The sequence below is a fragment of the Camelus ferus genome, chromosome 11 (genome assembly GCF_009834535.1).
Source record: "Camelus ferus isolate YT-003-E chromosome 11, BCGSAC_Cfer_1.0, whole genome shotgun sequence".
NCBI classification, from domain to species: domain Eukaryota; kingdom Metazoa; phylum Chordata; class Mammalia; order Artiodactyla; family Camelidae; genus Camelus; species Camelus ferus.
Window position 1 is genome coordinate 27928185 of NC_045706.1, and position 27984 is coordinate 27956168.

Sequence of the window (27984 nt, forward strand, 5' to 3'; positions counted from 1 at the left end):
CCTAAAAGCTCTTCTTGACCAAATGGAATGTCAATGCCCTAGAAGCCAAGGACACCCAGCCTTCTGCAGCAGTGATGTGCCAGAGACAATGCTAAGCATTTAGCATGCATGATCTCATTTCAGCCTCTAAACAGCAGCCCCATTTTCAGATGCAGAAACTGTAGCTTAGAAAGTTCAGCCACCTGCCCCCAGTCACGCCTAGGATGTGGCTCCAAACACAGGCTTGCCTAATCCCAAAGCCTGGGTGTGAACACAGCTCCAGCAGTTAGGAAAATGCTCCGGAGCAGCCACAACTCCACTGCCTGGGTCATGATGGGCTGCCCAGGGTGACAAAGCCCTTCTCCCTCCCCCAGAGCCTGAGCCCTAAGTCAAATGCCCAAACCATCACTTCCTCTTTATTTGGGGCAAGAGGCTAAGCCTCAACTTCCCTTTCCTCCTGCCCGATGTTATAAGAGATTACAGCCCCACTGACCAGAAAAAGGCCTTTCTGATTGCCCTGGGCTCAGCCCTTTGGATGCAGAAGCCCCGTTCCCTCCACATGAGCCTCGCAAAGGGTTTTAAGAGCAGTGCTACAGCAGGGGCTCCTGGGCTGAGTTGGATCTCCTGGCTTTTGGCCACTGCTTGACTGTGTGAGCTTAGAGGTGTCACTGAACTCCTTGGAACTCTCTGTGAAATGAGAACATGTGCTCTGTCCTCTTCACCTGGATAATTGGTGAGAAAGTGTTTTGGAACTCAAGGCGAGTTTTTGGGATAACAATGAGCTCACATTTACTGCCTTCTTACTACAGGCCAAGCAGTGTTAAGCACTTTTACATGTGTTATCTTATTTAGTTCTCATAAACCCAATGGGTAGACATTCTTATCTCCATTTTATAGATGAGGAAAACTGAGGCTCAGTGAGTCAACTGCTCAAGGCCAAACAGCAAGTGGTAAAAAGTGAATTCTAACACTGAGGGTGTGACTACAGGACCCATTCTGTACATGAATGGTCCTTATTAGCCATATATAAGTGGCTAATCATGGCGATGGCTAATGCCTCTGGGTGGAAGCTGTTCCTGTAATTCAGGGGCAAGGAGGTTAGTCCTACGCCAAAAAGGTGAAGCCGGAGGTGCAGGGTGGGAGAGAGTGTGCTCAGGCCATCTGGATGTCTCTTCTCCCCTCTCCTGGCACCACATGCCTCTGGTGGAGGCTCCTCAGGATGGAGGGCCATCAGGTAGCCTGTGATCCTTCCAAGGTCATTCCAGACTGGTGGTTCATCCAGGGGCTGTATCCAGCTATGACATAGACTCAGTTTGGAGGCCTGTGGTGTCTGCTGTCTAGGAAAAGGATAAGATGGCTGCCACTACCCTGGGCCTTTTCCTTTCTACAGCTGATTTGCAAAATGCCAGCCTGCTCAGCCCTTGTGTCTGTTTCTTGCTGTCTCTGTTAGGGTTTTAGCTTAAACTGATTGTTTGCAGAGCCCCCTCTGGTGGCAAAAGTTTGCCATGGCACCCTTCATAAGGTACCACTAACATTTTTGGAGTTGTATGTATTTTGACAGACACACAGCTTTTGTATTGAATCCTCAGAGTAGCCCAGTGGGTTAAGTATAACTATCACCACTTTACAGACTATGAAATAGAGACTCAGGGAGGTTAAATCATTGCTCAGTGTCATGCGGAAAGTAAGTCCACTCGAACCCAAAACTTTCTCTGTGTTCTCTCAGTAACTGTCCTCGTAACTAGACCTCTGATCATGAGTACCAACTGCTTACAACAGTTTCCATACTCAGCTACCTCTTTCTCCTCAGGTCACCAGTCCCCTTTTCTCAGTCTTACTACCCAAGACTCAGCCTGCGTCGCCGGAGTGGGGCCCAGCCCAAGGGTGGTGAGTCCTGAGACTGGAGGTGCGGAGCCCAGAGTCAGTGCTGAGCTGTCTTCTCTGCAGTGATGCTTTCTCACATTAACAGCCTTTATGGTCTCTCTGCTCAGTGTGCAAGGATGACTTTTTATTTTTAGTAAACCAATGAAGTGTAACGTATACACAGAAAAGTGCATAAGTTGTAAGTGCCCCATTCAATGAGTCATCACACAGTGAATACGTCCACGTAAACTCCCTTCTGATAAAAAGTTAGAATATCACCACTCCCCTTGTGCCCACTCTCAGCTGTTACTACCATGAAAGCTGCTGTCCTGACTCCTAATACTGTAGATTAGTTGTGCCTGGTTTTGAACTTCATCTATGTGTGGAATCATGCAATATGGACTTTTTTGTGTGTCTGGAGTCTTTCACTCAACTTAGATCACACATGCTGTTGCAAGTGTCAGTAGTTTGCTTGTTCTCATTGCTGTACACAGCTGAACACTATACTATTCCATTGTATCAATATACTGCAACTGACTTATCAATTCCACCATTGATGGACATTTAGGTTATTTCCAGCATTTGGCTATTATGAACATTATCATATATGGCTTTTATACATATAAGTATACATCTCTGTATACTTATATATATGTATAATATATACATACATATACTCTTACAAATGAATTTGTTTCTACGCTTAACTTTTGAAATTAGACTTTCAAAAATAATACAAATATACGTTTGTTTATTTTTTACTTATGTATAATATATACATATATATAAGTATAAAACCAGGAGTGAATTGCTGGACTATGAAATATAATCAATATATGCAGTTTTAGTACATCCTATCTCACAATTTTCCCAAGTGGTTGTACCAGTTGTCACTCCCACCAGTAGCATATGTGGCCAGTTGCTCCACATCCTCAACTTCTGGTTCATTTAGCAGATTGACTCATTGAATCGTCTTACTCAGTGGGAGCTAAAAAAAAATGTTGGTAAAATGACTGTTTAAAGCCTAATTAGCCAAAAACCCCAGGATCAAGTCTTAGTCTGACAAAATTAGATTTACTGAAGTTTGGGAGAGAATTCTGGAGGAATTTTGGAATGCTGCTCTCCAAAAGAGGGAAGTGAGCATCTTTTGTAAAGTTTGGGCTCTGGCTAAAGAATTTCGGAGAGGGTCTCAGGGGAGTGGGAATCAGCTCTGGTTCTGAAGTGGAGTTAGGCGAAGAGGAGATTAACTAGAGGGGATGGAGCGCTGTCAGAAGGCAAGCGCAGGTTAACAAATGGGTATCCTCAGATATAAATGAAAATAGCTAAGCAGGTTTAGAGCATCACTGGCTGCTTTTTTCTTTTCTTTTCTTTTCAGCCTAAACTGATTTTCACTCTTTCAGGTCCGGCCAGGTATTAACTCTTACAAATGAATTTGTTTCTACGCTTAACTTTTGAAATTAGACTTTCAAAAATAATACAAATATACGTTTGTTTATTTTTTATTTATTTTTATTTTTTAGATGAAGGTACTGGAGGTTGAACCTGGGACCTTGCGCATGCTAAGCATGCATCCTACCACTGAGCTATACCTACACACCCACCTAATGTACGTTTGTTTATTTTTTAACCTGCAAAGGAATTCCTGCTTTAGAAGGCTCACTCCTATGGGCAAGAACCGTAGCCCTGGAGCAGGAGCCGCAGCGACTCCCTAGCACTAGAACTTACTCGCGAAAAACGGATCTCCTTGGAGCCCTTCCCGGAGCCCAGCCTGGAGAAACTGTGAAACCGGATGTTGACACTTTTACCATGGTAACGGACGCGAATACGGAAGTTACGCAAGAGGAAGAGGAAATCAAGGGGTTGCGGACCCACGTGGGTTCTGCGCGTGTTTCTAGGTCCCCAGAACTCCGTCCTTTAAACTAACTCCCGGCTTTTTCGTCATGGGACGCTCGGGGAAGTTGCCGTCGGGGGTCTCGGCCAAATTGAAACGCTGGAAGAAAGGCCATAGCAGCGACAGCAATCCGGCCATCTGCCGCCACCGCCAGGCCGCCCGCAGCCGCTTCTTCAGCCGGCCCTCAGGTAGCAGAGTCGGGACTCAGGCGCAGCCGGAGGCGGGGTTCTGGGCGGGTCTGGGCCTCCACGGGTCTGGGCCTCTCTGGGGGCTCCGGAGCCCACGCATCGACCTTTCGTCTCTTAAAATGTCTCACCTGGAGCCTACTGTAAACGTCCATCCTCCCCATTTGACAGATGCAGAAACTGAATCCACTGGAGGGAAACGACTTGGCTAGGGTACCACGAGTATCAGAGTCGGTACTCAAGGCTGTGATGAACCTTGTTGGTTCTTTCCAAAGCGCCTTCACCTTCATCTCTTTCCCAAGCGCCTAGCTGCACCCCTCAGCCGACTCCCGCCGGCGCTTATGCCGTCGGGACTGGGAAGCAGAAACTTATTTACTTGGAGGGTTCCCTTACCGGGTTTTCTAAGTGCTAGGCGTACAGCATGCTGATGAGGCAGACCGCGTTCACAATTCAGCCTCTCGGATTGGGGGCCTGGACTCCGCCTATTTGTTTTCTGGGGGTGGTGCTTGTTCTCTTGACCAAAAGGAGTTTGGGGTAGACGTGGGGACCTTACCCTGTGCTCCCGGTTCTCAGGAAAGAGCGACCTGACGGTTGATGCAGTGAAGTTACACAATGAGCTGCAGTCAGGGTCCCTGCGCCTGGGCAAAAGCGAAGCCCCTGAGACGGCCATGGAATCAGAAGAGGTGGCGCCGGTTCTCACGGAGAAGTCCGCGGGCACTTTCCTGAGTGGCCTCTCCGACTGCACTAACGTCACCTTCAGCAAAGTGCAGCGCTTCTGGGAGTCCAACTCGGCTGCCCATAAGGAGGTAAGGGTAGGCTCAGGACGGCCAAGTCTGGCGGTTAGGGGTGGACAGGCTGACCACTGGTGATGGCAGCTGGAATCTCTGGATGACCTACCCTTTGTGTCCTCTGCTTATTACCTGTCATGGGGCAGGTTCCACTTTCTGCGTTTTCTACCAGCATCTTCCCAGCTCAGCCTTCCCTCGGTATTTTCCTGACATTTTCCAAATGTCCAAAATAGAAAATTTCCCAATGTCCAAAAAATATTTTGCAAACATTTTTCTCTTCAACTGTACCTAACACAGGCCTTTTTATATAGAATATTTTCAGGAAACATTTGTTGAGTAAATTAATACTGAGTAACAGTGGTTAGAATATGTTTTATTTAATGAGAACTAAGTGTTATTTTTTTCTTTTAGTTTATATTTTAAAATTATACATATTTATATTTTTCATTGTTTAAATGAAAAGTGTCAAAGCTATAAATGATATCAAAGTGAGATGAGTAGAATAAAATATGAAAATTGTTACCCCAACTTAACTCCTTTGTGGCAGTTACTGTTCACAGGTCATTGTGAACTTTTCTAGACCAGTGCTGTCCAACAGAAATGTAATGTGAGCCACAAATGTAATTTTTAATTTTCTAGTAGCCGTGTTTTTAAAAAAAGTAAAAAAAGATGCAGGTGAAATTGATCTTAATTCTATATCTTATTTAACTTAGTATACCCAAAATATTACCTTTTCAACTTATCAATATTTTTTAAAGTGAGGTGTTATGCATTGTTTTTCTCATACTGAGTTTCCAAAATCTAGTCTGACATCTCCATTTGGATGCTAAATCTTCATTGGCAATACTTGATTTGTATTTAAGTTCATAAAACTTCCAGTTGCAAAAGTAGATTCATATACCCAAGTAGTTTGAAATCTCTGTTTTTTGATAGTGTGAGAAAGCATTTTTAAAATTTTTATTTATTTCTTTTTATTGAAGTATAGTTGATTTACAATGTTGTGTTAGTTGCAGGTGTACAGCAAAGTGATTCAGATACATATATATGTGTATATATATATTCTCTTTCAGATTCTTTTTCATTATAGGTTATTACAAGGTTTTGAGTATAGTTCCCTGTGGTATACAGTAGGACCTTGTTGGTTATCTATTTTAGGTATGGTAATGTGTATATGTTAAAAGTATTTATTTTTAAATTTAATTAATTAAACTTTAAAAATTAAAAATACAGTTCCTCAGTCATACTAGCCACATCTCAAGGGCTCAGTAGCCTCTTGTCAAATTACTGTTCTAGACTTTTTGTATATTTTTTTAACCCACATTTTGTTTAGGTTTACTGAAACAGGGTTGTATTTTATACATACTGTTCTACAACTTTTTTCCCCACTGAACAGTATTTCTGATTTAATCTATGTAGTTATTCATCATTCTTTTCGATGGTTACATGGTATTTGAATCTGTCAGTGTTACATAAGAGTCCATCATCAGTCCCCTGTTGACAGCTGCGTGATTGTTCCAGTTGGTTGCTGCAGAGAACACACTTGTGCATGAATGTTTGCGTGATTTAGAGGTAGAGCCCTAGAGGCAGGTTTGGGGCAGACGTGTGAGTCTTCCTGTTTGCTGGGCCCTGTGCTGTGTACCCTTGGCCCTGGATGCTGCTCATTTTGTCCATCTCTGGCCTTTGTCAGGAGATGAATTTGTGAAGGAGCAAGAAAAAGAAGCTACCCTTGGGTAGGGTTTGGTGGAAAATAGATGTCATAGGACCTTCTCTCTCGTGTGCAGATCTGTGCTGTCCTGGCTGCTGTCACCGAGGTGATTCGCTCCCAGGGCGGGAAGGAAACAGAGACCGAGTACTTTGCTGCCCTGGTGAGTGGTTGTGATTTTGGGGGTGGGTGTTCTGAGTAGCAGGTCATCTAGGCTGTAGGGAGAAGGCAGGGCCCCTGGCATGCGGGGAGAGAGAAGGACAACCTAGAACAGGGGAGAGCACTTTAGTCCTTCCTAAGTGGCTTAGTAAGGCTGGTGGGATGTGCTACGTTGTTTTTGTAAAACAAAATCCACTCCTCTGTTTTGTATTTTCCTCTAACTGATGAAATTGAGTTAGGCCAAGGGAGTTCTCTAGTGAAGTTGTTTTCAAAGTGTAATCTTGTTGGGGGGGGGCGGTCCCCAAGGTCCCTTGGGGGTTGACTAGGTCAAAATTATTTCCATAATAAGGCTGGAACATCATTTACCTTTTTCAGTCCCACTCTGTCATGAGTGTACCATTGAGTTTTCCAGAAGTTACGTGATGTCTGATGACATTTTGAGAGCTCATGGAATATGCTTGCCTATTCTTGTGTTTTAAAAAATTCTGTTTTAATTTTTAATATTTAATTTTAAATATCAGTAGTTATAACTTACATAAACAAAACCTCTTTGGGGACTCCTCAGTAATTTTTAAGGGTGTAAAAGTCTAAGAACCACTGCTGTAGAACAGGGGCTGGCCAACTATGGCCCATGGGCATAATCTGACCGTGGCCTGTTTTTTCTACAGCCTGAGTGCTAAGGATGGTTTTTACATTTTTACAAGATAGTTAAAACACACAAAGAAGAATATGCAATAGAGACCACGTGTGGCCTGCAAAGCCTAAAATATTTCTTATCTGGCCCTTTACAGAAAAAGCTTTCTAACCTCTGCTCTAGAATAGTGAAGTAAATTAGATAGCAGCGTATAGATTTCACCCTGTGTCAGGCAGTGTTCTAAGTGTCTGACATATATTGATTCAGTTAAACCTCCCAACAACTCATTATCCCTATTTTACAAATGAGAAGACTGAGTCACAGAAAAGTTAAGTTGCTCACCCAGGGTCACAGTGGCAACACAGGGATTTGAGGCTCTGATGCCAGGGTTCTTGGCATAACCATCCTACTGGGCACACGGTGCCTCCAGTGCTCCATTTGCCCCATGTGACACGTTTCTCACTCACACCCCATGGTCTGGTCTCAGATGACAACAATGGAAGCAGTGGAGTCCTCGGAGTCCCTGGCCGCTGTTGCTTACCTGCTGAACCTTGTCCTGAAGCGGTGAGTCCTGGCTTTTTGTGGAGGGAGGAAGAGGATCAGGGAATCATTAGAAAGAACACAAAGATCAGGTGGCATTATCAGCTCAGGCTCCAGGCTGGCTTGGGATGCTGTAGGACAGGGTGTGAGGGCTGGTGCCTGGGAAGGGGGCAGCCCTGGTGCCCTGAGTGGGGCAGGGGGTTTGGGGTGGAATGTTGTACCAGGATCTGGGGACCTGCAGCCGGGGAAGGTGGGGAGAGGATTGGGGGGGTTTACTAAGGGCCCATCTGGTGGGTAGTGGAGAAGGTGAGGGAGGCGGGGGGCTCTGGTGCCATGGAAACACACTGTACCGGGGTCAGGAAGGGTAGGCTCACTGAGTGCCAGCCAGCGCTGCCTCCCTCTGTCCGCACCTCCTCCAGACCAGGGCTGGGGCTGTGCCAGCTCCTCTTGGAGGCCCCTCTGGGCTTCTGACTTTCTCTGTTCTCTTCACACAGCGTGCCCAGCCCCGTGCTCATTAAGAAGTTCTCCGATACCTCCAAAGCCTTCATGGATATCATGTCAGCCCAGGCCAGCAGTGGCTCCACCTCTGCCCTCCGATGGGTCAGTGTTTGGGTCTCAGTGTCCCCTGTGTTGTTTCCCGCGCCCGCCTGATTTGGCTAAAGCTTGGACACTCCCTGGGAGGGGTGTAGGCACTCTGTGAACCCTCAGAAATCCCCGTGGGATTTTCTAGAGAACCCAGCTGAAGTGGATGGAGCTGAGAGACTGCCTCTCCTCCGCAGGTCCTCTCCTGCCTGGCCACCCTTCTGCGGAAGCAGGACCTGGAGGCCTGGAGCTACCCTGTGACCCTGCAGGTGTTCCACGGGCTGCTGAGCTTCACCGTGCACGCCAAGCCCAAGGTGAGAACCTGGGAGGGGGCAGCCACTCCAGTAAGTGGGCTGGGGCTGGCCTGCTGAGTGCTGGGCTCTTGCCCCGAGGTTTTCTTCCTGCCTGAGGCCCTATCTGCTAGCTTCTCCTTGGCCTGCTAGGAGGTGTACAATCAATGATTGTTGCTGGTGGCTGTGAGAGCCACCCACCCTGCTGGTCAGATGCTGAGGCAGCCCTGTCCCCACCTCTTGCCCTCAGATCCGGAAGGCTGCCCAGCATGGAGTGTGCTCAGTCCTCAAGGGCAGTGAGTTCATGTTTGGTGAGAAGGCCCCAGCCCATCACCCTGCTGCCGTTTCCACCGCCAAGTTCTGCATCCAGGAGATCGAGAAGTCTGGAGGTGGGGTGGCATGGTTGAGAGTTGGCCAGGGCAGAGGTCAGCGGGGGAGGGCAGGGCCTGTTGCAAAGGGTGGGCTGGAGTCCCAGCTCCCCTTTGTCTGCCAGGCTCCAAGGAGGCCACCACCACTCTGCACATGCTGACCCTGCTGAAGGACCTGCTTCCCTGCTTCCCGGAAGGCCTGGTGAAGAGCTGCAGTGAGACTCTCCTCAGAGTCATGACCTTGAGCCATGTGGTGAGCTCAGGCCTGAGAGCCAGCACGTGGGGCACACCAAGGAGGAGGGAAGCATAGCTTCAGACCCTGGGCCCACCGTGGTGGTACTCAGGGAGTTCACTGTTCAGGCCAAAGACAGGGCTTGGGGCCCCGTGGCCCCGACCCTGCTCTTAGCTGCACCAAGGGACACTGTCCCATCCCCAGTGTTGGGCAGACTGACCATCTTCAGTTGGCACGTGAGGTCAAAGTGAGGATGGATCCGTGGCAGGTCTGGTAAAGCCCTGGTCCTCTCCCTGCCTCAAGCTCTTTCACAGCCATGGTCACAGTTATTTCTCTCTCTCTCTCTCATTTTTTTTTTCACTTACTAACATCAGTATGATGACTTTAAAGGTACATAAAAATGATCCCCTGCATTTCTGCTATCCTAGCCCAATTCTGTTAATCTTTCTTGGTTTGGTTTTTTGGGGTTTTTTTGGGGGGGTGTAGTTAGGTATTTATTTATTTATTTGTTTAACAAGTATGGAGGAATTGAACCCAGGACCTATATACCACTGAGCTATATACCCTCCCCATAATCTTTTTATGTTTTCTTATAGTGTTTGTTCATATATGTATTTTAAAGCATTTATTATATAAATAACGTAATCATTGTTAAAAAGAAAAAAAAACATTCTGAAGTATATAAAGTAAAAAATGGAAGTTTCTTTTTTCCTCCAAGTTTCATTTCCTTGGATAAACAGTGCAGACAACTTGCTGTGTATCCTTTCAGACGTTTCCTTTTTAGATAAACAAACATACACATGAAAATACAGTTATAATTATAGTATGCAAACCATTTGTAGCCTGCTTTTTTTAGCCCATTATGTTAAAAACATTTTGTCCACTGTCACTGTTTAAATCATTTGAAATTTTTTCAGTGACTGCCAAGACTTCCTAAAGCAACAGTCCTCTGAATGTCCAGGTGTAGGGCACATGTTTGAGGGCTGGGGGCCCAGGTCTGCCCCCAAACCCCTCGGCTGGAGTGGGAGGTTGAGAAGCTCAGGGCTACTATGGACATCGTGGTTCCCCACTAAGCCTCTGTGTCCTCTCCAGCTGGTGACAGCCTGTGCCATGCAGGCCTTTTACAGCCTCTTCCATGCCAAGCCCAGCCCGAGTACTCTGCCGGCAGAGCTCAATGCCCAGATCATCACGGTGAGGCCTGGTGGCAGGGTTGGGGGCATGGCTGTGTAGGGGACAACCCTGTAACTTGCCTGCAGAGGGAGGTTGGATGGATTGGGTTGGGCTGCCCCAGTGCAGGAGGCAGGTAGACAGGCAGCCAGGACACTGGCCACCAAAGCTATATCAGTGTCCACTGGAGCTGGGGGGCCCTGACCCTTGACTTCATGGTGGTTAATAAACCATTTAGCATGGTCTCATGGTATTAACAGGTACCTTGGACAAGGGATCTCAATGTTAGGGATCTCTAGGTAGATTTGGGGAAGAGGACAAAAAAACCCCAAAATTGTTTACAAAATGTATGCATGTGCTCATGTGCATGTTTCCGGAGAAGCATTCTGGCTTTTGTCAGGTGCACAAAGGGTTGTGTGACCCAAGTTATTCCTGACTGCTCCTACAGACTTTTCTCCCATAGAAGCAGAAGTGGAAGGGCTTCATAGAGCAGGGAATGGCAGGAGCTGGGAAAGGAAGGCCAAGGGGCCTAAGAGTTCTGGGGTCCCGTGCACAGGCTCTGGGACAGGACAGTCACTGGGACGTGCTGTTGCTTAGGGACGGGACAAGGTCCTGCCCTTGAACTGCTGCTAAACACACTTGCTCAGTCACCTGCTTATTCCCTGTCCCTCCTCTAGGCCTTATATGACTACGTTCCCAGCGAGAATGACTTACAACCCATGCTGGCCTGGCTGAAGGTCATGGAAAAAGCCCACATCAACCTGGTCAGGTAGGGATGGAGTGGAGGGCGGTCCCAGGGCCTCCAGCCCAGCTCCCTGCCCTGCAGTGCAGATGGGAGGGACATGAGCCAGTTCAGCCTCCTGGGGGTGGCGGCGTCTCCACGTGTGTGTGCAGACCAGCTCTTGTGTTCATGAGGAGCAGGGCCAGGGAGCACAGACCGTGCCAGAGCCAATGCTTTTCCTGCCGGAGTGTTTGCCATCCAGCTGTGAGCAGCAAGGCAGGCTGAGAGCACCTGCCCTGGGGTGGGGCCCAGCTGCCATCCTGATTCTTGTCACCCCTCCCTCCCGCGGCTGTGCCCCTGTGCAGGTGGTTTCCTTCTCAGGATATCACCCACTTTCTGCAGCCCCACCCCACCCCACCCCCCACCTGGGTTAATGGACCTCCTGAGGGATTCTCAGTCCTGCAAACCCAGTTTCTGTTTTGTGTCTCTGTCCTAACACTCACTCTTACAGTAGCCACTAGGTAATTCCTTTTTCCAAATAAGGCTGAAAAGAAAATGGTGTATCAGTTGATTTCATTTTGCCTAAAGCTGAGGTCTCCAAGGCCCCAGTGGCTCCACATGCTGTGTGGGTCAGACCTGGGCCACCTGGGTCCCTGAAGCCCTGGGCCAGGTTCCACAGAAGCCTTTTGTCTTGGCAGGCTGCGCCGGGACCTGGGACTGGGCCACCTGCCTCGCTTTTTTGGAACTGCGACGACCTGCCTCCTCTCCCCCCACTTGCAGGCGGTGACAGCGGCCACCCAGTGCCTCCAGGTACCGTGGCCCCCCAACCCCAGTTTTAAGAAGGGAGGCAAGAGAGCACAAGAGGGTCTCCCGCTGCCCTGTCTCTCTTGCCCCAGGCCACCAGCTGCATCCTGGGAGGAGGCTCTCGGTATGGGGATGGGCTTCAGGAAGCAGTCACCTGGGAAGGCTGGGTGGCACTGGGGGGGCTGCCTTGTGCCTAGACAGCTATGGCCTCTTTGTGCAGGAGATCCTGAAAGAGTGTGTCGCTCCCCACATGGCTGACATTGGCTCTGTGACCTCCTCAGCCTCAGGCCCAGCCCAGTACATCTCCAAGATGTTCAGGTGAGAACGTAGCCTCTATGTTAGGAGGGAATAAGGTGTACCTGTAGAAAGTTCTTCATGGTGTCAGGTTCCCATCCTGTCACTCATTGTGGGCCTTGCATATGGCGCCGGAGCAGCTGCCGTCGATTTGAGCACTGGCCACATTCCAGGTGCCGTAGTGTCATGCTCGGGAGTGTGGACCTGGGGGCCTGTCATCTGGGGCAAGTTTCTCTATCTCCCAATACCTTAGGGTCCTCATCAGTCTAATGGAGGTGAGGACTGAATGAAGTTATATACATAAAGTTCTCAGAATAGTACCTGGCATGTAATTAAGCCCCCCCAAAATAGAAATTACTGGTAGTCCTTATGGTTCTAGGAAATGGGTACTGACCCCATTTTACAGATGGGAAGGCTGAGGTCACTCAACTAGTAAGTGGCAGCCTGACTGCAGAGACCACCGTCATGTGTATTAAGAGGAGCCATTCACAGACACAGCCACCAGCCGCCCTCGCCCTTCCAGCCACCAGTGAGGAGCCTCTGAGCACCAAGGAGCTAGGATCCTTAGTGCCTCCTCTGGGTCTCTGCTCAGCTCCAGGGGGTTGGTGCTATGGGTACTGTTCCTGGTGAGAACATAAGCCTGTTTCCTGTGGATACCCCTGGAGTGGAGTTTCTGGAAAGCTGAGGAATAGAGCTGCCCACTCCCAGCTTACCTGTTTCCCACATTCCCCACACTGCCCTGTTGGCCATTCTTGCCCGAAGCCTCTGGGGCCGGACTTTGAGAGACAGACTGACCACAGTGTGCACAGGCTGAAAGTGGGTAGTGGCCAACGCCTCTCTCCTACCGCATGCAGCTTCCTTTCCTCTGTCCCTTCTGTCCAGGCCACAGGTTCCTATTCTGTCTTCCCACATCTGATCACACTAAGAAAGTGTGGGACAGTGACAGCATGGGCTTTGGAGGCCCACTTTGGCCACTAGCAGAGTGACCCTGGCAGGTTATTTAATGTCTCTGGGTCTTAGTTTCCTCATCTGAAGATGGAACAAATAGCCTGCCTCACAGCTTTTCCTTTAAGTGTGAGGATTACATAAATTAAACTCTTAGCACAGGGGCACTTCATACGCATTAGTTCTCCCCCTTGGCCTTTCCTGGGGCTCCACCCTTACTGTGGTCTGTCATTCATGGTGCCAACCCTTGACTTCCTGGTTGGGGCCCAGGTTACCGTGACCATGGCCCTGACTGCCCGCTCCCTTGGCAGGGCGGTGGAGGAGGGCCTGACGTACAAATTCCACGCGGCCTGGAGCTCTGTGTTGCAGCTACTGTGTGTCTTCTTCGAGGCATGTGGGAGGCAGGCCCACCCTGTGATGAGGAAGGTGAGTCAGGAAGCGGCTGGGCCAGGGCAGGAGGTGGCACTGGGGCTGTTAGACCGTGGGCTCCTGGAGGGGTGCGTGTCTCTGTTACCTCTGCACTCCCTCCCCTCCCACCCCCCCCGGTGCCCACAGCACATGCCCAGTACTGTGTCCCCAGGAAGGTGACTGGGCCAATGTGGGAGGAACAAGAAGAGGGACAGAAGCACCCCCTACCCTCATCCCCACCCCCAGTGCCTCCTCACTGGTCTGGGCTGGAATTGATGGTTTTGAATCTCTTAGGGAATCAGTGTGATTCTCCCTCACCCCTATTTCATTTTTCTTTAAATTTTCTGTAACAAATGAGCATATAGTTTTCTAAGCAGCCTGAAGTCCTAGGGAGGATCCTACAGCCCAGAGTAAACCTTTGAAGGATCAGGGATCCCGCAGAGGTCCTCCCCAGCTCCAGGGGGACAGCAGGGGGGTGCCTGAGGACAGGTGGAGCAGCTCCCGGCCTTGTGGGATCTTCCTCACTGTCTCCCCTGCTGCTGGTTAGAGGAAGGGAGCCACCCCTGGGAGGTCATGGGCTTCCTGGAGAGGCCTGGCCTGGGCCCTAGTAGATTTGGTTGGCAAACTTGGCTCCTACGAGAGGTCCCTGAGGAGTGAGGCAGTGGGGTCCTGGGTGGCTGTGGTGAGCCAAAGCTGGCAGCTCTGTCTCGAGGGGCAGCTGCTCCGCAGTGCCTGCTAATTTGCCAGTTGTTGCATGTGGGTGTGCCTTTCTCAGACCTTCCATTTTTAAAGGTAAACTGGAAATCTACATTAGTATGTTAAAAAAAATCCCTATTTTTACATGTTACTGACAAATACAGAATTTTTTTTTTCAATCCTGAAGCATTGAGAGGTTCAGACACATCTGACAGTTAAATTTGGTTATTGCTTTGTAACCTATGACTGGTGTAACCTGGCCCACACTCATGACCTCATCCTCTTGGAGACTTGGCCCAGGCTCAGCCGATGGTGCCTGCTCCACAAGCCCATCTTAATGTTGGTCCCTGGTCTCTTTGCTCCAGTGCCTCCAGTCCCTGTGTGACCTGCGCCTCACCCCCCACTTCCCACACACGGCGGCTCTGGACCACGCGGTGGGGGCAGCGGTGGCCAGCATGGGCCCTGAGGTGGTCTTAGAGGCTGTGCCTTTGGAAATCGATGGTTCTGAGTAAGTGTGACCCTGCCGGTGGGGTGTTCTCGGGTGACATCTCCATGTGCTGTCTGGGGTCAGTGGGAGAGGCCAGAGCAGGGCCTGCTGCTCCTCAGCTCAGCGGGGGCCACGCTGTGGGGTGTGCTGCCCTCAGAATGTCACCTCTTCCTCATCGGGCCTCCCCTGACTCCTCCCAGAGAGACTCTGGATTTCCCTCGGAGCTGGCTGCTGCCCGTCATCCGAGACCACGTCCAGGAAACGAGACTGGGTTTCTTCACTGCCTACTTCCTGCCGCTGGCTACCACCCTGAAGAGCAAAGGTACGGGCCCTCCGCAGTCCTGGAGCCTCGGCTGGAAGGGTCAGGAAGGGCTGTTCATCTGGCTTCCCGACTTTTGGACATTCAGCAGCCTCCCTGGGCCAAGCAAGTGCTTGAGTGCCGTCCTCAGTGGGGTCTGAGGCACAGTCAGGCACCCCGATTGGTGTTCATTTAATAACAAGTGTCATGTTTAATCTATGGAGGGGGTAATCACCCACATTCCTGTCCCATCTTTGGGCTTTTGGTTGGGTAAAAATGAGGCCTGTTAGCCAGGAGGGGGCCCAGGGTCACGCTGTGTGTTTGTGTCACTCCAGCAATGGACCTGGCCCAGGCGGGCAGCACTGTGGAGTCCAAGATCTACGACATGCTCCAGTGGCAGGTCAGGGGTCAGTTGTGGGGACGTGGGTAGGACAGGCGGGGCACAGCTTGCTGGGCGTCACCCTCCTCTACCATCCCCTCCCTTCCCAGATCTGGACTCTCCTGCCTGGGTTCTGCACGAGGCCCACGGATGTGGCCACCTCCTTTAAAGGGCTGGCACGGACATTGGGCACGGCCATCAGCGAGCGCCCAGACCTGCGGGTCACTGTGTGCCAGGCCCTGCGCACTCTCATCACCAAGGGCTGTGAGGCGGGTACGTGTGGGCTCTGGGGTCAGGGGTGGTGGAGGATGGCGGCAATGGTACGGGTCCCCTAACCCCCATCTCCGGGCCAGCTTTTTGCCTGAGCCACCACTCCTCCCTTGCAAGGACCTGAGTGTCTGCTTGGGGACCCAAGGATGCTGAACACCGCCCCTTTTCTCTTTTAATTCTCAATGTGCCAACAGCTGCTGGAAGTTGTCCAGTCAGTATTGAAGGCTTTATGTGGGTCTGGCACTTGGCTGGCCCCATAGACAGTGGTGGCATCTGGTTCTCTGTGCTCTGGCCTCAGCCTCTTCTGTCCCAGAGAAGCCCCAAACCCATAGTCCTGTCACTGGTCCCCCTAAAGGATGCCTCTGGGCTGCATCCCCAGCAGCCTCTGAGGCAGGGTCATCCCCTGCTACTTTTGTGTAAACTTTGGTCCTCTTACCAGAGGCTGACCGTGCCGAAGTGAGCCGCTTTGCGAAGAACTTTCTGCCAATCCTGTTCAACCTGTATGGGCAGCCTGTTGCAGCTGGGGACACCCCAGCCCCTCGCCGGGCTGTGCTGGAAACCATCAAAACTTACCTCACCATTACTGAGCTTCAGGTGAGCTGGGGGAGGAACCCTCTCGGGTGGGCAGGAGTTGGGTTGGGGTGTTGGAAAGGCTGAGACGTACCCACAAGGGCTTGTTTGGCTCTCTGCCACCTGAAGAATGGGACCAGAGACCAGCGGGGCGCTGGCTGGGCTCGAGGCCTCTGAAAGCGGGGAGAGGAATGGGCAGAGAAGAGGTACAGTCCTGTGGCTGCTGCTGCGGGCTATTTCTCTCTGCAACAAACTCCCTCCTTCTCATCCCTTTGGGCTGCCAGTTGGTGAATGGTTTCCTGGAAAAAGCCAGTGAGAAGGTGCTGGACCCTGCTAGCTCTGACTTCACCAGGTAAAGTGCCCCTACTTGAGCCAGGGCAGCCCAGGGAGCTGACGGGTGTGTTTAGCAGAAGCCCTGTGTTTCTCTCTGAAATGATTCAGGAAAGTCTTGAGATACTGAATGTCCCAGCAATACCATGAGGCCTGACCGGCTCCTTCCTCCCGGAGAGGCTTCATAGTCTGCTAGGGAAGGGTGGGAACCCTGGAGACACATTGCCTGGGCTCAGATCCCAGCTCTGCCACTTACAAGCTGTGACCCTGGACAAGTTACTTATCTACTCTGTACTCTGTGCCCTCATCTTAAAATGCGCATGATAAGAGTACCTGCGATGGGGTTGCCGTGAGGATGGAAGGGGCTGACGTGTAAAGCACCGGGAACGGTGCTGGTACCTTGTGAGTGTTGAGTTAGGTACAAGCTATGGTTACTGTTCGTGGGCTCCTTTGAGGCCCCTTGTCCTCCTGACCCTGACTTCTCTCCCTTCCCCCGTGCCCAGTAGACAGGAGAACACTCTTAGTCCATGCCCTTTCCCTGCCCCCGCTCAGCCCTTCCTTGGTCTCCTGCCCCTGAGCAGATTGTCTGTCCTGGATCTGGTCGTGGCCCTGGCTCCCCACGCTGACGAAGCCGCCATCAGCAAGCTCTATGCTACCATCCGGCCCTACCTAGAGGTGAGCTCCGGTGGGGCGGAAGGGATTGGAGGGCTAGGTAGGCATCACCCCCGCAGTGTCCCCTGCCTGACACAGGGTTAGCCTCTCCTGTCTATATTCCCCCTGCCCTCCCATCCAATGTTATGAGCTCCAGAGGGCGGGGCCAGCTTCTCTGAGTCTCCTCCAGGGCTGGTCACAGCTTATGTAGCTGCCCTCTGGATGTTACTGGACTGGGAAGGGGGGTGGACATGTAGGGGCCCCCCTCTCTCACCACCCCTTCCACCATGCACCCTCCCAGAGCAAGGCCCATGGGGTACAGAAGAAGGCCTACCGCGTGCTGGAGGAGGTGTGCGCCAGCCCCCAGGGCCCTGGGGCCCGCTTCGTGCAGAGCCACCTGGATGACCTGAAGAAGACCCTGCTGGACTCTCTGCGGAGCACCTCCTCGCCTGCCAAGAGGGTGCGGACTCCTGGGATTCCCCTCTGCCTGAGGGGGGATGGGCAACACCAGGAGAGGCCAGCCTGGAGATGCTTTGGGGTTTTCAGAGGCAGAGGTGGCACTGAGGATCCTGACTGTTGTCCCCTCTTCTGCAGCCCCGTCTGAAGTGTCTCATCCACATTGTGAAGAAGCTCTCCGCTGAGCACGAGGACTTCATCAGTGCCCTGGTCCCAGAGGTGAGGCCTCCAAGAGGCGGGCGTATATGTGATTTGGGGTTCCTTGGAATTTGGCTGTCAGGGCCAGGGGAGGGCAGTATGGAGGAGGGGATGGGCTCAATTCGCTTCCTGGGAGCGTGGTACTCTTACCTGCCCCCTTCTGCCTCAGGATGTCAACCTCGGGGTGGCCGGCTCAGGGAGCCCACGTTCATGGGGCTCTCTGGGCAGGTGATCCTGTGTACCAAGGAGGTGTCGGTGGGCGCTCGGAAGAACGCTTTCACTCTTCTGGTGGAGATGGGCCACGCTTTCCTTCGGTTTGGCCCAAACCAGGAAGGTGAGGCTTGGGTGACATGGGGCTGGGTGGACGCTCTGCTCCCACCCCAGGGGGAGGTACCCTTCAAACCGCTGGTCAAAAAGAAAATGTAGGGGGAGCTGTCTGGCTCTGGTCGTGGACAGGCTGCTCCTCTCTGGCCGGAATTGCCCTCCCTGGTGGGCCGAGGATGCAGCCTGCATAGTGGGCTCTGCCCGGGTTGACTTGGCCTGCTCCTTGCCCTCCCAGAGGCCCTGCAGCGCTACCTCATCCTGATCTACCCTGGCCTCGTGGGCGCTGTGACCATGGTCAGCTGCAGCATCCTGGCCCTGACTCATCTCCTTTTCGAGTTTAAAGGTAAATGCTGTTTCCTTGAAGCCTTCAGGGCTTCTCCCACAGTGCCCCACTTCCCCCTGCCAGCTTGGTTGGAGGAGGTTAGGTCTCCTGCCCAGATTTTAGTCCTTATTCTGCTTCTTCCCAGCCATGTGAGACCTTGAACAAACTTAGGAACCTCTTGGGACCTAACTGTCATCTCTGAAACGGGGAGACAAACAGCACCTGCTCACAGGGTGGCTGAAGGACTAGCCTCTAATCACTCACAGAGAGTGACTAGACCCGTGACAGGCACATGGAAGTCCCTCAAATGTCAGCTCCCACTCTTGTGACCGGGCAGGGGTCTCGGTCTGGGTTGGGGGTTCCAGGTGTCTCTGACGGGGGCCCTCTGGCCACCGCAGGTCTCATGGGGACCAGCACGGTGGAGCAGCTGCTGGAGAACGTGTGTCTGCTCCTGGCCTCCCGCACCCGCGACGTGGTCAAATCGGCGCTGGGCTTCATCAAGGTGGCCGTGGTTGTCATGGACGTGGTCCACCTGGCCAAGCATGTGCAGCTGGTGGTGAGTCCCCCTTTCCCCTCAGCAGGTGGCGGCATGGCCCCAGAGCTGCCGGCAGAGACCCAGTGAGCCTTGATGCCAGCCAGCTTCAAACATTTTTTAGCTACATGCTATCTTGTGCAACAGAGGGTCATGCAGGAGCCCTGGAGGGGACTGGTGAGGGAAGACCCACCTGGAAGCGAAGGGACACAGTACCCATGCTGCCTTGTCACCCACCATGGTCCCTCCACAGCAGCAAGGGCTCTGCAGAGGCTAGTGAGCAGGGCCACACTGCATTTTACAGATGGGGAAACTGAGCCCAGAGATTTCCCCAGGTCACAGTGCTGGTGAGAGCAGTCCTGGGAACAGAACTGTGATACTAGGCTCTCATTTGGCAGCGCCCCAAATCCCCCCTCTGGCATTTTGCTTTCCGGGTTTGAGAAGGCTTCCCTGAAATGGCCCTGCTGGGCTGCAGAAGGGCCTGAAAGCCCCTAGTGTTGGGTCCCCGGCTCCCTCGTGCTGGGCATGAGGCATACAACGAGCTGGGGCTGTCCTCCGAGCCTCCGTCAGCTGCACCGCTGCCTCATTTCCCACTTCCAGCTGGGTTGAGTCGCATCAGGCCTCCAGGTCCCTCTCATCCTCATCTTTGCATCTGACCTTGGGTCAAGGTGAGAAGGGACAGATGAGAGTCAGTTTAGCCTGCCACCTCGCTGGGGCCAGCGACGAGGAGGACAGCCTGAGAGGTGACCTGTCCTGGAGTGACTGGGGTTTATACAAGCCTTCAAAGGACTGAGGTGGCCTTGCACCGCAGCCCCACTGAGGGACACTGGAGGTATCCGCCAGCCACGTGTTTCTCAGACCAAGCCATGGGAAGGCTGAGGACAGTGCAGCCATAGAGTAATGCAGGGTGAACCAAGGGAAACCTGCAGTGTTGGGGGCAGGCAGGGTGGGCGCGCATCCCCCTGAAGCCCCGGTGCTCTGCCCTGCAGATGGGAGCCATTGGGAAGCTTTCGGACGACATGCGGCGGCACTTCCGCATGAAGCTTCGGAACCTGTTCACCAAGTTCATCCGCAAGTTCGGGTCTGTGCACTGAGTGGGAGGGAGCAGGGGAGGAGTTGAGGGTTTTTAGGCCCATCAGGGCTGCTGTAGAGACGGGGCCGGGCCGGGGGTCTGGAAGGGCTCTGGCTGACACCCAGCTCTGGGTGACACTCACCAGCCTGTCTCTGCCCTCTCAGGTTTGAGCTGGTGAAGAAGCTGCTGCCCGAGGAGTACCACAGAGTCCTGGTGAACATCCGGAAAGTGGAGGCCCGGGCCAAGAAACACCGGGCCCTGAGCCAGGCCGCCGTGGAGGAGGAGGAGGAGGAGGTGGAGGAGCCCGCCCAGGGCAAAGGGGACAGGTGAGACCCGGGTGGGGTCCTGGGGACCTGGTCTCTCCCAACCCGAAGCCTGCCCAGGCTGTGCCAAGCTGCCCTGCCTCTCCTGGGGCACCCTGACCTGGGCCTTCTCTGTCCTTAGCATTGAGGAGATTTTGGCCGACTCAGAGGATGAGGACGAGGAGGAGGAGAGGAGTCAGAGCAAGGAACAGCGGAGGCTGGCCCGCCAGAGGAGCTGGGCGTGGCTGAAGGAGGGTGGCGGGGATGAGCCCCTCAACTTCCTGGACCCCAAGGTGGCCCAGCGAGTCCTGGGTAAGCAAGAAGCAGCTGACCTGTGGGCGCAGAGGACAAGCTTACCTTGGGCCAGGTTTGGGGGTGGGAGTGTGGAGGCCACTGGGCACCTTATCTTTCACGCATGCACACTGTTGTGCACCCATCCGGGGCACAGACCTGGGCTTGCTGGTTAAGATGAGGGGGTTAGGCCTGGCCTTCCACCTCCTCACTGCCCAACTGCCCCACCAGCCACACAGCCTGGGCCTGGCCGGGGCAAAAAGAAGGACCATGGCTTCAAAGTGAGCGCCGATGGCCGCCTGATCATCCGGGAGGAGGAGGATGACAACGCCAAGATGGAGGAAGAGGAAGGCACTAAAGGTGGGGCCACCTGCCCATTCCAGGGGTGCAGCTGCTTCTGGCTGCCCTTGTTTGCTCATTCATTCTTCACTCATTGGTTCATTTACTCATTCACTCAGTGATCGGTTTTTGGGGAAACATAGGTGAAAACAGATGTATTTAAGGTAACTTTCTCAAGCTTTTTGAGTTTCTCAAACTTTTTTGACCACATTAAGAAATGTTTCTATGTTGTAACCCAGCCATTTATACAGAACTTCTGTAACTCAAACAAACCTTTCAAAAGGCAGTACTTCTTACCATGTGTGATACACTCTGTTGATCTCTATTCTGTTCTTTTCTGTTCTGTTTATTTCCTTGTCCTCCTCCTTTTATAATTAAAAAAGCTTTTTTTGTTCAAAGTGTAGACATGGCTGAGGCCTGGAAGCTCATTTAGAGGTAGAAAGACCCTCCCAATTCCTGATTGACAGTCTCCTGCTGTCCAGGGGCCATTCAGATGTAACATCTCCGGGTCCTATTGCATCTTTCCTGCTCCCTGTCTGCACATATCTCTGTATATATATCATGTTAGATCACAAAAGCCTAGGTCCTCTAAAATTTATCCTCTTTTGTTTTAGTTCTCACTGCCACACTCACGACAGCCTCTTAAACCAGTGCTGTCACCGCTGCCCCCACACCTGACTTACCAGCTTTGTGACTGTGGACAATTATTTAACCTCTCTGTGCCTCAGCTTCCTCATTGGGGTATATGGTATAATACTAATACCTACGTCAGAGGGTGGTTGTGAAGACTGAAGTGGTAACCTGAACAGCACACATCCGTGCTGGCTGTAGATAATAATGACACTGTTTCCAGATCTGGCCTTGTCACTGCCCCCTCTCACTCTTCTTGCTCCGTTTTCTTGTGCGTGTATTTGTGACATTGAAAATGCCCCTCCCTCTCTTTCTGCCTTCCCAAACCCTCCCCACTCTAAGATGCAGCCCAAGTCCTTCTTTGTGGCCTTTTCATGGCCCCTTGGCCTCAGCCTGTTCCCTTGGAACTCCCAGCAAGCCCAGGGACTGCACAGGCTTCTCACTTAGTCATACGCTTCTTGTGACATCTGGTTGTTGACTGACTTCACTTCAGTTTGTCCTTCCTCCAACTGATCAGTTTAAACTTTCTTCTTTTTTTAAAAAATATACTGATAGCTTTTTAAAAATCATGGTAAAATACACATAAAATTTACTGTCTTAACACTGGTAAACTGTGTACTTAAAAATGGTTAAGTATATTCGTATTGTTGCACAACCATCACCACCATCCATCTTCAGAACTCTTTTCATCTTGTGAAACTGAAACCCTGTACCCATTAAACAAGTCGAGTCGAACTATCTCATGTAAATAGAATTATTCAGCAATTGTTCTTTTGTGACTGGCTTATTTCACTTAGCGTGATGTCCTCAGCTTCATCCATGTTGTAGTTTGTGTCAGAGTTTCCTTCCTTTTTAAGGCTGGCCTTATTCTCTTGTATATCTGGACCACATTTTGTTTGTCCATCATCCATCAGTGGACATTTGGGTTGCTTCCAGTTTTTGATTATTGTGAATTATGCTGCTATGAACATAAACGTACAAATATCTCTTCAAGATCCTGCTTTCAATTCTTTTGGGTATATACCCAGAAGTGGAGTTGCTGGAACGTATGGTAGTTCTGTGTTTAATTTTTTGAGGAACTGCCATACTGTTTTCCTCAGCAACTGCACCATTTTACATTCCCACCAGCAGGACACAAGGGTTTCAGTTTCTCCACATCTTTACCAACACTTGTTGTTTTCTGTTTTATTGATAGTAGCCATCCTAATGTGTGTGAAGTGGTGTCGCATGGTAGTTTTGATTTGCATTTCCCTAATAATTAGTGATGCTTAGCATCTTCTCATGTTTGTTGTCCATTTACCTTTTTGGAGAAATGTCTACTCAAGTCCTTTGCCCATTTGTGAATTGGGTTGTTTGCTTTTTGTTGAGTTGTAGTTCTTTATATATTCTAGATATTAATCGTTTGTCAGATGCGTGATTTGCAAATACTTTCTCTCATCCTGTAGGCTGTGTCTTCAAACTGTTGGTGCATCCTTTGACACACAGAAGTTTAAAATTTTTAATGTGGTGCAGTTTACCTGTCTTTACTTTTGATGCCTGTGCTTTTTGCTGGTTCATACTTCTTTATATCCTCACACAGTGCCCAGCACGTATGGTGGGGTGGGGGTGGGGTTCTCAAGTTAGGGAATAGTGCAGTCCTTTCAGCAAAGTGGAGTGTGTGGGGGGCTGCAGGAGTGCCTAACTCCCCGAGAAACCTGGGGACTTTCTTAGAGTCTCTAAAAAAGCTGTATTTACCTTAGAAGTTAAGTCACCGCTTCCTTGAGCGTCTATCGTCCAAGGGGCCCAGGATGGAAAGGAGGAAGGGGCAGGGTTCAGGGGTCTGGTCTTCCACAGGACAGATTTTCTGGGGCTGGAGTTGGCAGCTCTCACAGCCTGATGAGCCAGGAGGAGGCAGGATGAAGTTTGCGTGGGCTTTGGGAAGAAGAGGGGCTCCCTGGGTGCTCACAGGCCTCTCTTCCTTTTGGCTTCAGGAGAGGATGAAGACATGGCTGACCTGATGGAGGACGTGGGCGGCAGGAGTGTGAGTAATTCCTGTTGCTGGAGGGCCAGGGCAGAACTGGTGCCAGGTGCCAGCTGAACCAAGAACAAGCTGAGCCATCAGTTCCGTGATGCAGCCCGAGTCATGTTTCCAGCTATTTTCTGTTTCTCCAAGAGGAGCCCCCTCTACTGGGCCTCAGCCAACGGAACTGGTGTCCTCATTTCCCAGACACACCTGTGTGTGCTTCAGCCTTGTTCTCTTTACCTGGCACACCTGCCCCTCTGCCTGGCCCCTAGGCCAGTGAACCCAGAGTGGGACCTGAAGCCCCCAGCCTTGGGTCCCTCAGGAGCTTGAGCCCCCAGAATCTGTAGTTTGAAGAGGCTCCCTGCACCATGTGGGACCGACCAGTGCATGACAGCTGGCCCTGGGAGCTCAGGTCTCCCAGCACAATGGCCCTCTGCTTTGCTTGGTTGTCAGTTTCTGGGCCCAAATCTCCTGGCGGGCTGGGCTCCTGCAGGCCCACCTCTCCTCCTCGGGGCACCCAGCATGGGGCCCGGCGGGTAGTAAGTGCTGAACTGCTTCCTACTGATTGTAATTGGATGAGGTGACCTGTCCCTTTGCCCCAGGCTCACAACCCCTGAGACAGTACCATCATTGAGGGACTGCGATGACTGACTTAAGCAGGGATCTCCCCCATGCCAGAGAGCCCCTAGAGCACAGGAAGTGGGTCCTGTCCCGTGTCCCCAGGACCTGGCACTAAGTCAGAGATCAGTGAGTTTGACTACTAGGGGAGGATGCATTGGAGTTCATGTGAGGCAAAGAACCAGTAAAGCTGTTCTCTCCAAAGAGGCCGAGGACCTCATTTCCCCTGTTAGGAAAGCTGGGCTAGGGTCAAGGTACCCAGATGGGCAGCTGTAACCCTGTGTGGGCAGTTCAGTGTGGAGAGGCCGAACGGCAGAGCTGCTGAGATGAGCTCTGCAGTGAGGACTGGGCTGGAGCCGTGCGTCTGCACTGTCTAGCTGTGTGACCTTGCCTGGTTACTTGCCTTCTCTCAGCCCTAGTGTCAGTTGGGGAATGAGTCCTTGGCAGAGGATCTTTACTAATGCAGGTTGTGACTGCTTTTCCTGTTATCATTAGCGAGGATGATGATCACGTCCCCTTGTTCATGAACTTTGCTTACCTCTTTATAGAAAAAGCACCAGAAACTCAAGCATCAGAAAGAGGCTGATGACGAGGAGCTGGAGATGCCCCCTCAGTACCAAGGTGAGGTGTCCACACTTCTTCCTCGGAGCACAGTGCCCTGTCGCCTGCAGTAGGCAGGGTGTGTTGCAGGCAGGGCCATGAGGTTTCGCAGCCTGGTTGCACCCAGTTGGCACCAGCAAAGATCGTCTGATGTATCATTTAAGACTGGGCTGGGGGCCGAGAGGGCCTGGCGGTGAGGGAAGAGCCCAGGGGTTAGGAGATCTGTGCATGGAACCCCCAACCCTTCTGGGGAGCCCCTGAGCCCCATCTCTCCTCCATCCACTCAGGCTTCCGTGAGGGTGGCAGTTGGGAGGGTTAGTATTGGGCCTGCCCAGGGAGTTCCCCCATATGTTTGTTTCTGGGCTGCCAGACTGTTTCTCTCCCCAAAGTAGCTGCAAGAGGTACCCAGGTCGCTGCCCAAAGCCGAGGACTCTGTTGCCTCACTTCTGCCTCTCTGCCCCAGGCCCTTGCAGCAGAGCCCTGGCTGTGCAGCTGGAGGTCCAGGGGCTCCTGTGGGAAGTCCCCAACCCAGTAGCGGGTGTGCCCGCAGAGCCCCACAGCATCCTGCCCCAGCTGAAGAGCCTCATGGCTCTTTCTCCTTCTGTGGCCCCACAGGCCAGGGCCCTGCGGAAGGAGTGGTAGCCAACCACGCAGCAGGAGGCCTCAGGCTCAGGACCACTTGCCTAGCTGCTCTTAGCTGTGTGACCTTGGCCTGGTCACGCTGTCTAAGCTTCTAGTTTCTCACCTGTAAAGGGGGTTCACCTGGGTCATCTCAGAGAGTCCTCCTTAGTCAGCACTGTAGGATTCCATGGATGACTGTGTGGAAGTCCAAGCTGTAGGTGACACTGACCTTGGAAGCACTTTGCTCTCTCTGAGCCACAGTTTTCACATCTGTAGGATGGGATTAAGAGCTGCCTTTCTATCTCAGTGTTGGTGTGAAACCTGGATGAGATCAAGCTTTAGTGCCTCATTTTACAGATGAGGTTAAGAGACTCCAGTAAGTTAAGAGACTTGCCTGAGGTTAGAGCTGGGAGTTGAACCCCAATCTGTGTGACCTCAAAGCCGATGTTCTTTTCTCCTGGGACAAACAGAGCAGGTTTAGCTTTGGAGAGTATGGGGTATTTTGTTAGTGGAGAATCTGTATGTTCCCAGAGGTCACTGGTAGGTCTCTGAGGATTCAGGTCAGTGTGAGAAGCCCAGTGGTCTAATTGTCAAGTCACTGGAAGTCCCTTCTCCAGGAAGATCTTTGTCTTTGGTTGGTAGAGGACAGAGCCAGTCAGTCCTGGCCATGACGCGTCTTCCTGGCAGCTCTCCTCCTTCGAGGGGAAGGTGCCCTGGCTTTGCCTGACTCGCGGCCTCTGTGTTCCCCTTCCAGCGGGAGGCTCTGGCATCCATCGCCCTGTGGCCAAGAAGGCTACCCCTGGGGCGGAATACAAGGCCAAGGTAAGAGCTGCGGGTGGGGGAAGGAATCTCCTAACAGAGTCTCTGGGGAAGTGAGGGTGTGCCCACCACCGCCCTGGAGAGGCACTGCCGTTGTGGAGCCAGTCTGAGGCCACACTGAGGTCCTGTTAACATGTGAAGTCCAGGCCTTTGTTGGAAGGCCGTCCTGGGCTGCAGGAGCTCTTTGGCGCCACCTAAGGAGGATACTGGCTCATCAAGTCAGGGGCAGAGGTGGGAAGGGAACCCCACACTCCTAGCTGACTGTTTCTCTGGTTGAGCAGAAAGCAAAGGGTGACGTGAAGAAGAAAGGTCGGCTTGACCCCTATGCCTACATCCCCCTCAATAGAACCAAGCTCAACCGCAGGTACGGTGTGTGCGGGATCAGGGTTGGGGGGTGGGGTAGGGGCTGTGCTCATGACAGCCCCCTCCGCTCTATTGCTCGTCTCTTCCAGTTTTTTATTTGTACTTTTTCACGTGCCTCTTGAGTATTATTGACTTGAACTACTCTTTTGAACATCAGGGGCACGGTCTGCCCTGATGACATGCTGCCCACCACCTGGCAATGCCCCTTTTCCCCTCTCCTGCTGGTGCTTGGGGGAGCCATCTTTAGACATTATGGGATAGGGGGCCACCTGTTCCCAGCGAGATGTGACCTTTCTGATCCTTGTTTCTGCAGGAAGAAGGTGAAGCTGCAGGGACAGTTCAAAGGCCTGGTGAGAGCGGCCCAGCGGGGCTCCCAGGTGGGACACAAACTCCGCAGAAAGGATCGTCGGCCCTGAACCCCAGGGCCCCCCGGCCACTCTGTGGCCCAGCCTGAGGCCCCTTATCAGCTTCCAAGCTGCCTTGACACCAGCTCCAGATGCTCCAATCTCTGATAGAGCCTGGACTCAGAATGACTTGTTGGAACCAGACTTGGTTCCCAGAGGTGCCCTGGATTTTGGAAGCTCCAAATGGGAGTCACCCTTTAGAGACGTCCCCGGGGCCTGGAGATAGGAATGTGACCTTGGTGCCTCTGAGTAGGCCAGTGAGGCGGCTGTGCTCTCTGCCCAGAGTGTTCGTGGGCAGCAGAATGGACTGTCTTCGTTTCTTCCAGCTGCTTGTAGCCACGTGGCACTCTCGGCCTGGCTTTGGTCTGGTATGTGAGATTTGCTGTGACCAGATGTAAAATAAACATGCACCATGTGTGTCATCCCTAGAAACACTGTGTTTTATCACATTATCCCCACGGGTACAGGAGCAGTGTCTGGTCATTGGCAACAGTGGCTTGACCCCTTCCTCTCCAGTCTCGGCATCCAGTCTGTGGCATAGCATGACAGCCCTAAGTCAGGCTTCAGATCTTGCCTGAGGACACCCACCTATGTCAGGACGTCTTCCTGACTCCACTTCACAGCCCCAGTTAGAAGGTGATGTTTGGAGGATGAGGAAGGACAGCGAATGCTCTGGGGCTGGTCTCTGGAACTGTGGTTGAGCACCAGGGACCCCGACTAGAAAGGGGAGGCAGCCAGAGGAGCGCTCTTAGAGCTGCAGCACTGGCTGCCCCAGGTTGCTCCTGGGCACAAGTTTCTCCCAGCATCTTTGTTCACTGATGCAACAGAGTGTTCGCTGAACCCCTCTGTGTGCCAAGC

The 27984-nt window shown here is 52.0% G+C and overlaps 1 protein-coding gene across 2 annotated transcripts; it reads left to right on the forward strand.

Moving 5' to 3' along the window:
- Positions 1-3678: 3678 nt before the first annotated feature.
- Positions 3679-27558, forward strand: RRP12 (ribosomal RNA processing 12 homolog). 2 transcript variants are annotated; one of them, XM_006185106.3, is made up of 34 exons: positions 3680-3921; positions 4492-4724; positions 6488-6571; positions 7689-7765; positions 8236-8341; positions 8521-8637; positions 8864-9002; positions 9107-9234; positions 10306-10404; positions 11058-11149; positions 11800-11911; positions 12126-12223; positions 13456-13570; positions 14614-14756; positions 14936-15057; positions 15369-15433; positions 15523-15685; positions 16122-16276; positions 16537-16604; positions 17164-17257; positions 17535-17693; positions 17828-17908; positions 18116-18221; positions 18447-18554; positions 18932-19089; positions 20055-20146; positions 20302-20463; positions 20582-20751; positions 20962-21090; positions 23670-23719; positions 24868-24940; positions 26295-26362; positions 26641-26723; positions 27036-27558. In XM_006185106.3, the coding sequence occupies exons 1-34, from the start codon at positions 3783-3785 to the stop codon at positions 27136-27138; spliced, it is 3891 nt and encodes a 1296-aa protein (XP_006185168.1). In that variant the 5' UTR covers positions 3680-3782; the 3' UTR covers positions 27139-27558. The 2 variants fall into 2 exon arrangements, with proteins under 2 accessions (XP_032347062.1, XP_006185168.1); XM_032491171.1 differs by lacking the exons at positions 23670-23719; positions 26641-26723; positions 27036-27558 and having other exon boundaries at positions 3679-3921.
- Positions 27559-27984: the final 426 nt, after the last annotated feature.